Consider the following 9,870-nt stretch of genomic DNA (forward strand, 5'->3'; position numbering starts at 1 on the left):
AGTTTGCAGAGCAAGTCTAACGTTGTTCTGCTTAGAAAGGGCTCTGCTATTTTGAAGGATGCAGAGTTGAATGCACCGTGCAGTGCCCAGCACTCACCTCTGTCGCAGTGCACCACCAGGGGTCTGGAATGATCCCCGGTCTCCAGCGGGTGATATTCCACTGTCACTTGCATGGCTTCACCAACATCGAGGGTTCCCGTGGCCGGACTGACAGTGAAAGGGCTGCAAGACCAAGAGAGAGATCAGGACTCGTGGGGGAGGTTTGGGGACGATACTGGCAGTCTAGTTCACTTCAGCTGACTTGTGCAAGCAAGGAGCAAAGCAATCCACAGGCAGCAGAAGAAAGAACACACAGCATCAGCAACTGCTACTGACTCTCTTCTGAGGAGATCCAGCCCTCAGAAGGTCCTGTAGGATAAAATGAACTCATCTTCCCCATACTCTGCAATGAGGCTCAAGGGTCCGACTGCCAGCAATCCCATCAGAGAATGGTTTGGGAGGAGCACAGAGAGGGTTAAGAGCTATTTGCATGCCCAACTTGACACTGAGTGCCTCAGGAAGGTCTCTTCTCCCGGTCTCCTATAAACCTCATTCAAGAGATGCAAATGGCGGGGCACTACCTGTCCTGTGAGATTACAGCTAGGAATCAACAGGGAGAATAAAGAAGCCCTTGAAGACCAAAGAATAATGAGTTTAATTTGCAGTGTGGTTGTGTGGGGTTGTTTTTCACCCTGTCAACATCCCGCTTTAGCCTAAGAAAGGGCACGTTTTATCAGCATTTCAGTGAAAGCTGCTGGAAGAAAAGGAGCAATCAAAACTGAGTGAGTGCAACTGCAACACCCAAAAGGAGGGTCCTGTTTACAGCCTGGAGGATTCAATCTCAGCTAAATGAAGTGCCATTAACAGCAGCACACCAAGGGAGCTGAACGGGAGGTTTCTGTGTATTTCACCAGCGATGCAGTCTGGGATTCTGGAGTGTCATCCACGCTGGTAACTCTTTGCTTGGCCCACCAGTGAAACAAGGGAAATAATTAGGCAAATATGTTGGTGTAGTTTGAATTTAACAGGAGCAATTAGGGTTTGTCACCAGGTAAACAGCTCTTGCCTGACAGACACAAAAATCAGTGCGTCAGTGCTTCTGGATAGCTCAGGTGAAAGGTGCTTCTGCCCGGTGACTGCTGGGCCTTGTGCTCTTTGTACAGCCCCACGGAGAAAACAAGATTTTAGTGCTTTGCTGATGGTTAATTTGTCACCTTAGCAACATTTCCGGGGGAATCTGATGATGATTAGAGAATGCAACACACACACACAAAATAAGAGAACAACTGGAGCCGTGTGCAAGCTGAACTTTGTTGCTGTCAGTGGTGACAGCTGATGGAATTGCTGCCGTTTCTGCTCCTTAAGGAGCTATTGCTGCAATTAGGAGACTGACCCGGGCCCGTTACCACCAGTGAGAACATCACTAGTGGCTAACGGAGAAGCCTTGGGCCAGCAATGTTTTTGTGCAGGGTCTGAGACTTCGGAGAGAGAAGAGGAAAGACAAGGCCCCACCAGCCCCAGAGCTGGATTGCTCTCTGTGCTCCTGCATCTGCCCCGATGGGGACACCAGGACGGTTGCAGGCTCTGCTGGGGCTCGGGGGTTCACTGCCTGGGGTGGGAGAAGCACAGAATTTTTTTCCCCGTTCTTTCGCCAGAAATTTTGCCAGAACAGAGAAACTATTAGTTGAGGGGAATCCCTGGCAACTCTTCAGCACTACCTTCCCTCCTGTTCCCTGCCTGCTCCTGCCCCATGTTCATAAACTCCTGCCCTCAGATGGCTGGATGGGGAATAACACTCCTGGCGCTGACTTCAGGGGGTGCCTGAGAAAGAAGGTGTCTTCCTATTTTCGAATTATGAGAAGAGGATCCAGACAAGTTCAGGACTAAGAACTCGAGAGCAAATCAGCCCCTGCATCTGCTACGTTTTCACATATTCCCCAAATTGCTCCTGTTTCTTATACACCTGTGCATAAGCCTGCGGGCAGATGGTAGATCAACGGGCATGAGAGGATGTTGAAGAAAGTTCCCAAGGAAGAATGAATGATAGTTGACAAAAATTTAGCACAGAACGAAAAAATTTAAAAGAAAGTGGAAACATGAGGAATGAATGTCTGAGAGATAACCGAGAGCCTATCTATTGGTTGTTAACCCCTTATTGTAATTGGTTGTTTATAAGACCTCCTGAACTCCCAGTGGTCACTTTGTAATTCCCCCAAGAGCTATTTAAGTCACTACCCATATCAATAAACTCTCTCTGCCTCTCTCCCTGCTGCTGCTGTCCTGTGGTCCCTGCAGGGGCCATGGAGACACCACGTGGTGGGGGGGAGGGGGAGGGCACGCTCCCCTCCAGAACTAGAGGTAAAAAGGAAAAGCCTCTAGCTTGGAGTTCCCCTCCCTATCAACCTTCAACCATTGCAGTTCTTCAGGAAACAGAAGAGACGACTGATGCCCTCAGCTGACGAGGGAACTCAGATCAGCTTTGACTAACAGGAACAGCACAGGCTGTTCACAGCACAGCTCACATTGGGCATCTTATGAGGGGCCCCCTGATATGCCACACGCTTGTGGCCTCCTGGAGAACGGGTTTATTTGGTTGACAGTGGTAGGCAGCCATTTCAGAAGGTGGTGGTGCCCAGGAGGGTGCTGACCAACTACTAACGTGTTCCAGCAGTCCCCAGGAGAGCTGGGAGAGACAAAGCTTGAGGGTTGCATCCTGCTTAGAACACAAGATGCAACAGCAGACCCCACACTCCCTGCCCATTTCCAACTGTGGCTGCAGTGCAGCAGCTCGGATGCTCTGGTTCCTTTGGGATGTTCTTTCCCACTCTGCCGTCACCCAAAGGTGTTTTGCACTAAGACAGATGAGTTGCTTTACCTCTCAGTGCTGAGGCTGTAATGGGCTTCCAGGTTACCGATGTTGCGAACCAGCAGAGTCTTCTGGGTGCTGTAGTTCACTGGGCACTCTGAGAAGTCCAGCTGGTCAGGGAAGTCCAAGACTGGGTGGGCACCAATGGCCCGGATTGGCACAGTGAGCGTTTCCCTTTCGGTGGTGCAGAGAAGCTGGTGGGAATGATCCTGCAGGAAAAGATCCTGGCACAGCAGAGGGTGTTGAGTGTCATCCCCATGGCAGAAGAAAAAGTGCTGTTTTCTGTGAGCCTTTGTGGGCATGAATTTATCTCCTCCACCCCAAAAATGACCACTAATTCATACTAATAAAGGTTGGAGAATAGAGCATGTGAAAAAGCATCATTTTTGCTGCATTTCAGTAGGAAAGAAGAAAGCTCTCTGGATCTTTTTGTTCCTCTATATTTTCCATAATTAAACCTCTTCCACTGAGCCTAGAGATGGCTCAACATCAACACCCCTCCCTGTCATTTCCCTACTCCTCCCCTGTCATTTCCCTACTCTTCCCTCCAGAACATTTGAGAATAGGCATGGAGGGAAAGCAAAGCCCTCTAGGCCCAGCTGCAGGGACTGGCAGCACCACGCCGTGCCGAGGTGTTGAACCAGCTGCAGGTTGCCTGCCCCCAGCCCAGAGCCAACCCCACAGCACGGGGTGGGCTGTAACCAGTGTGCAACAAATGCCCTGGCTTTAGAGACAATATTCCTCCAAACTCACCTTGCTTCCCTCAGGGGTGAAAAGGATGTTTATTGTACAAAATGATCCTGGTGGCACCTGATGACACACACCATCAGGGCTGACCAACTTGAAATAAGGTGAGCTGTCCATAGTGACCTTCACCAGCTGAGTAACCTGCAGGAAAGACACAAAACGGTGATTTTGCCACTTGTGGAAACAGGAGGAGACCTGGTGACAGCTTTCCTTGACCACTTTTCCAAAGACTTTTAGTCTGGAGGTACAAGCACAGGATCCACAAGGGTGAACTTGAATCCCTTCTGCCTGGGCAAAGCAGCTCGGTCAGAGGCAGCAGGGGAATGCCTGATGGGAAGGAAGGTCAGGCACCAGCAGTATGCAGATAGAACACCTGAACCAAGTCATTCTCATTTGCAACAAGCCCAGAGAATCTGTTTGTTTCTGCCTGCACACAGCCATGCAGCCCTGTTCCAGAGGGAGAGTAGGCTACCTGAAGGCAAACTGGCACATTATCCTGGGGGAAGGAAGAATTTCACTTCTAACAGGTTGAGTTGGAGTTGGGAAGTCCAGCTATGGGGAGAAAGTCCTATGGGCACACCAGCAAGAGGAGGCCAGACACTTGGCCTTGCTGGGAAACTGAAGAGCAAAAGGAGGAACACAGCAAGAAAAAGAGACAAGCCCCGACACAATGGGATGGCAACGAGAATTTAAATGGGCTGTAAATTAGAAAGGAAGAAGCACAAGACACTGCCAGGAAAGGCTGGTGCAGAAGATGAGGGCAATCAGCTTGCCAGAGTGATGGAAAGCCAGACGGCCCTGCAGGCTGTGCCTATCAACTCTGGGCTTCAAAGCATTTTCTGCCTGGAGAAACACGACCAGCACCGACACTGTGGTTTCATTATTAAAAGCCAATCTCAGCTCTCCAGGGGCTCTTCCTGCCTGGTGATTGTGGCCAAGCAGCTGCCAGTGCAGGCAAGCCAGACTGTTGGGCATTCCTGCAGCCACCCTGCTGCGAGTTTCTGCCCTCAGGGGAACATAGGCACAGGGACAGCAAACAGGCATTTTCTAGCACATGAGTATCAACCCCTGAGCACCAAACACAGGTCTAAACCTCAACACGTCTAAACCAGGTGATTTGGACTCCTCCTGTCCATTTCCAACAGCTTGCTCTTGGCACAAGAGTCATTTGAGAAACTGTTTCCCTGACTGAAATCCAAAAGGTCTCAGTTTTCCTCTTGACAGTGCAACACAATTGCTGACATTTTCCAACTTCTTCCTTCTCATCTTTCTTAGGGAACTGGAAAACAATCATACTTTGTTCAAGTGAAGGTGGAAACCCTCAAAAGCACATTGCTCTGGACATGCTGTGGTTCTGCAAAGGGAAAGCAGAGCACCATGTTGCCTTTGGAAAAGCAGAGCAGAGCTGAATTAAGCTTAGCAGGACCCTGAAGTGGCACCTAAAGGCCTCCTGCTGCTTCTGCTAAATGAGTCCAATTCCAGGGCTGTCTTCAAACACATGTCCTGCAGTGCCAGTGCCACTAATCGTAACTAGTCATCATCACCACTAATCATGATTCCAGCATAAAGTGGAGAAGACTCAACCCCTGAGCTTTGACTGAGATGCACAGAGGCAGCTAAACAGGCTGAGAGAGGCAGAGATTCCCACCAGAAACCACGATTAACCAAGGAGCCACAGGATGTGGTGATGGACGCTCGAGGGGAAGCATGAGAGCAGGAGAGAACTGCACAGCCTTCCCATCAATCTGGGGCTTTCAAGGGAAAGAAGCTGCTTTGGGTCAGATACCAGCAAGGCACAGCCAAAATCAGGGGAGAATTCTCAGCAAGGGAAAATTTCTACCGTCTTGCAAATCCAAGGTGGTGATTCTGGATGTGCTCCAGCTGATACTTGCTCTGCTCTACACCACGGGGATTACACCACTCCCCTCTTTTTCTAGCCCAGTGTTAAAGCTCCACATCCCAGCACTTACCTTGTCTCTGTTCCTCAGAAGCAGGGGCATTTCACAGACCTTGCCAAGGACATAGTTCCGAAACACCACCTCGGATGGGCGAGGCTCAAGCAAGGTATTGGCCCAGGCAAGTGACAAGAGCTGGAGAGGCAAGAGAGAGCAGGGAGAGGTTCAGCTGCTGGGAGGAAGGTTCGTGAATGGCACTCCTTTGTTGGTCCCCAGTGAAGTACAGGCTCTTGGTGACCAGGTCTGCCCAGCTGCCACTGGGGGAACGGTAGCTCACCCACCTCTGCTCTGAGCTGATCAAAAGCTGCTGCACCACACTGAGCAGGCTCAAGCTGAGCAGCTCTTTTGGCAGGTGTTTCTCCAGCTTTCCTTCTCCAAAATGCCAGGCAGCGCTTACCTCCAGCACAGCCCACAGCTAATGGGGTCCCAGAGCTCTGGGCACTGACTGAGCACTCAAGCAGTAAGTGAAGCCCAAGAATTTACATCAGACTCCATAGCAAACAATTTTTGGATGACCTTTACTCTGAAGCAGGGAGACTGAGGCCCGCACATCTCCAGACTCTAGAGCTTAGACACCAGTAAGAAGAGAACAGCACCAGAGGAGCTTAAGGGCAAAAGAAAGTACCACAGTAGATAGGAGTAGGACAAATAAGGTGAATGCCAGATGAGGACAAGGTTCAGCTCTTTTCTCAGCAGTACCGGGCAACTTGAGTAAGACTAGAGTTGTATTAAATGGGGAGTAATTACCTCAGGCCCTCAGCCTTCAAAGGCGAGTACTGCCACTGTGGAGGAATCCTATGACCCCCAGCATTTGTCAGTGCTGACACCAAAGCAAGAGGTGGCTCTTTGAGCGGGACAGTGGAAAATGGCAGGCTCGTGCCCCTGTGTCCTGCCCCGGCTTTCCCCCAGTATTGTGCCTTCGCAATGGTAGCAAAAGTGCAGCAAAGCCCACCAGCTTCAGCAGAAATTGTTGGTGTTGGCTCAGCACAGATCAAGACTCCAGCATCTCACGAGGAGAAAATGTTTTGCCTTTGCCCCAGCAGAAGGAATTCCACCACCAGCAGCAGTTTGGAATGACAACAGGACCTGGACACTGAGGTATTTCAAGCCTCGTCAGATGTCACCTCAAACAGCAAGGAGAAGGGCAGGAAAAGGCTACCTTGTTATTGGAGTTTGCACTCTTGCCTAGGCGCTGGACAGTCTTGGGCAGCTTTGTCTCCTGAGGGTTGTCCAACTTCCTGTACCTGCAACCCACCTCCCTGAAGTCAAAGACGGTCGGCTGAAAGGCAAAAAAAACAGCAAGAGCCTCAGAAATGCCATTGTTCAGAAAGGCTTTTCTTGTTTAAGTGGCTCTGATGAATCATTTGTGATCACAGCCACCAGCACAGTGCTGGAAGTCCTGGAAGTTACCTGCCGAAATATTTAACATCAGAAAATTAATGGTATAGGGCAGAACACACTTGCTCTAACCAGGCGGCTTGGCCTCAGTAACTTCTCCATGATTTGATGTGACATTGTGGGGATTTCTGCTCTTGGGGCATTTGTGTCCTCTTTACTTTCATTGGATTGGGCCAGTGACCTTAGCAGAGAGCGGCAAACTCCCCTAACTCCATTCTTGCCCAAGGCTCACAGCCCTCAGCGTGTCAAGATGGCACTGCTGGCTGAGTCTGAGGGAAGCAGAAAAGCAGCATTGTGCCAAGACCGAGGTGCAGAGGAATAGGTCCATAGTTCTCTCTTTTTAATTAGCACGGGTTTTCTCTCTGTCTGGCCTCACAGTCCCATCCATGGAAGAATACAGAGAGATGTCCTTGACAGAGCCTCAGCACTGGGTCATCTCCAGTCAGCAAAAGGGACATTTGTGGGTGGGTAGGAGGAGTTGCCCCAATTCCACTGCTGCCTGCAGGGCTGGATCTGTGCTCCACACAGGAGATGAGACGGAACAACTGGTTAGGAACCTGTTCCGGGGGGACCAGCCCCATCTCTCAAGGCTTCAGGCAGAGTTTGAGCTGCCCACCACACGCCCAGGTGCCTGGAGGGCAGGTGTGGTCAGAGCAGCACAGTGAGTGTGCCAACCTGACAGAAGGAATTCCTGCCCACACACAGGGGACAGAAAGAAGCACAAGCTCATGTTCAGCTTTACATTCGTTTAACTTGGCTCCAGTGGCACAGCCAGGCAAGACTCTGGACTGTCCCTGACCCAGCACGACACCTCCTGCCAACAGAAGCACGGCCCTAAGAGCTGGGAAGGGGGTCTGTAGCTTCATGGTGCTGCTGGACAGCAGGAAGGGCTTGGAGAAGAGGGACATGGGAGAAGTTTCCAGCCTTAACACAGCTCCTGGCCACAGCAGGTACTTACACGCTTAGGCTTCTCAGCCTCTTTGATTGGCCATAGAGGACGAGCTAGGACCTCTCTCTTCGGGAATCCAGAATCCATTGTGAAGGATGTTGTGGGTGGAGAAGTTGAACAGTGACTGTGTCTCAGCTCACCTGGAAGGAGCAACAATGTAATGCTGAAAATCCAGGATCCCGTTCCTGGCAGACCAAAGACACGGGGTGCTGAAAATCTTATATTATTTGAAAGTAGCTAAGTGCTTGTATGGCATAAGGAGCTAGAATTGTTCGGCTGGAAGTTGGACTTTGTTTGAACGATATGGCTATGTTGTGTAATTCCAAGATGGATCATAGTGAAACCTAGAGCTAACATTCTGAACATTAATAATAGAACAGACAAAGCTGGAGCTTAAATATTACTTAAAAATTAATAGCTAAGAGTGGACAGCCCATAGCTTGTGGTATAGGAACTGTAACAACCTCCTCTTCTCTAGGCCAGCCAAGCCCAACTCCCTCAGCCACTCCTCCCAGGACTTACCTCTAGACTCTGCATCTGCTTTGTTCCCCCTCCCTGGACCAAGTCCAGGGAGGGAGAATCTCTGCTGCAGTGAAGGTCTCAGCGCCACACACAATACTTTTTTGCCTGTTGAGAGACGCAAAGGGATTTGATGTGATTATTTCACTGAACCCAAGGGCAACTTCTGATAGGTACCTTTGTACCCATAAATATAGATGTTTCCATCTCTGTGCCTGCACGTGTGGGAATTGATCATGGTCTATACGTAGTAAGCAACAGAGTGAACCTTGCCATCAAACTCTGCTAGGTCCTGAGGAGACACCATTAAAGGGCCGTGAGCCATTAGAAATGCAACATATGGGGGAGCAGGACCACATCAGACTTTATCCTAGTGGCAGTTCTTCTCCAGCACCCTTATCCTACAAGAAGCTATAGGTAAACAATCACCAGCCTGACAACCACCTCTCTTTGTCGTACAAAGTCGGTGTGCACAAAAGGGCAAGAAGAGAAGACAACCCCAGAAAGTGCCCAGAAACATGAGAACACAACACTGTCTTCTGGACACCAGGGCATGCTGCAGCAAGAGCTGGGATTTAAAGCTGGAAATTACCATCTGGTGGGGAATGGGGCATTAATCTGGATTTCAGTGATTTATTACTTGGTCTTGAGAATCACTGGATTACTTGTGCCAGTTTTCTAGCTGCAGTTTCATTTCACTTCAAATGAAGCCTGTCCATCATGCCAACACTGCTGTTTACAGAGGGCTTCCACTTTCCACACCCCCATCCAGGCTAGCAGCTTCCCCTACCCTCTAGGCCTGGCGTGATGCTCTTCCGTAGCCCCACAGTTCTGCTGCCATAAAGCCTACAGAGATGTGCCTCCCAGACTCAGGGGAAGGAGCAGAACTGAGAAATCAGCCCCATCTCCCTGCAGGGACAGGACAAAGCACAGCTCCAGCCCACCACCCCTGTACTGAGAAGGGAGATCTCCATCTTCTCCACCCCAGAGACTTCCTTATCCACCCCACAAGTTACAGAAGGATCTTAATTCCCCCTCTGCTCCAGGCTCAGGGCGCAGACAGCTCTGGCCCCTCAGCTTTGTGTTCAGAGCACAAATGGCCTGAGCCTGGGCAGAGGAACCAGCTGTGCCAGGACACAGCAGCTGAGGCCACCCAGGAAAGCAATGAAGAAATATGCCCAGGGCTGGGGAACAATTGCTGACACATCTCAGGAAAGCCAGGTCTATCACAGCAGGGTGTCAAGCTGAACATCATCAAGGACATCCCAGCTTTACCTTCCAATATAGGACACGGGTGATCTTCAAAGACAGTTTTCTGCAAGGGCTCAGTTGGTGGAGAGCCCAGTCAGTCCTTGCCTTTCAGTGACCGGCAAGACTGACAGAGTTTCTGAGAGACA

At 50.3% G+C, this 9,870-nt stretch overlaps 1 protein-coding gene across 1 annotated transcript in view; it reads right to left on the reverse strand.

Moving 5' to 3' along the window:
* Positions 1 to 9,870, reverse strand: part of LOC114070219 (hydrocephalus-inducing protein homolog) — a 68,729-nt gene that overhangs the window by 56,338 nt on the left and 2,521 nt on the right. The window contains exons 2-8 of the mRNA XM_027907469.1: positions 8,477 to 8,581; positions 7,964 to 8,094; positions 6,767 to 6,886; positions 5,623 to 5,742; positions 3,659 to 3,793; positions 2,915 to 3,114; positions 98 to 222 (exon numbers count right to left, since the gene is read on the reverse strand). Of these exons, the coding sequence (XP_027763270.1) occupies positions 98 to 222; positions 2,915 to 3,114; positions 3,659 to 3,793; positions 5,623 to 5,742; positions 6,767 to 6,886; positions 7,964 to 8,041 (778 nt within the window). The 5' untranslated portion in view covers positions 8,042 to 8,094; positions 8,477 to 8,581. The remainder of the gene's footprint in view (positions 1 to 97; positions 223 to 2,914; positions 3,115 to 3,658; positions 3,794 to 5,622; positions 5,743 to 6,766; positions 6,887 to 7,963; positions 8,095 to 8,476; positions 8,582 to 9,870) is intronic.

Source organism: Empidonax traillii, unplaced genomic scaffold, assembly GCF_003031625.1.
Source record: "Empidonax traillii isolate 1590-97213 ecotype Southwest subspecies unplaced genomic scaffold, ASM303162v1 scaffold1476:size153177, whole genome shotgun sequence".
Lineage (NCBI taxonomy): Eukaryota > Metazoa > Chordata > Aves > Passeriformes > Tyrannidae > Empidonax > Empidonax traillii.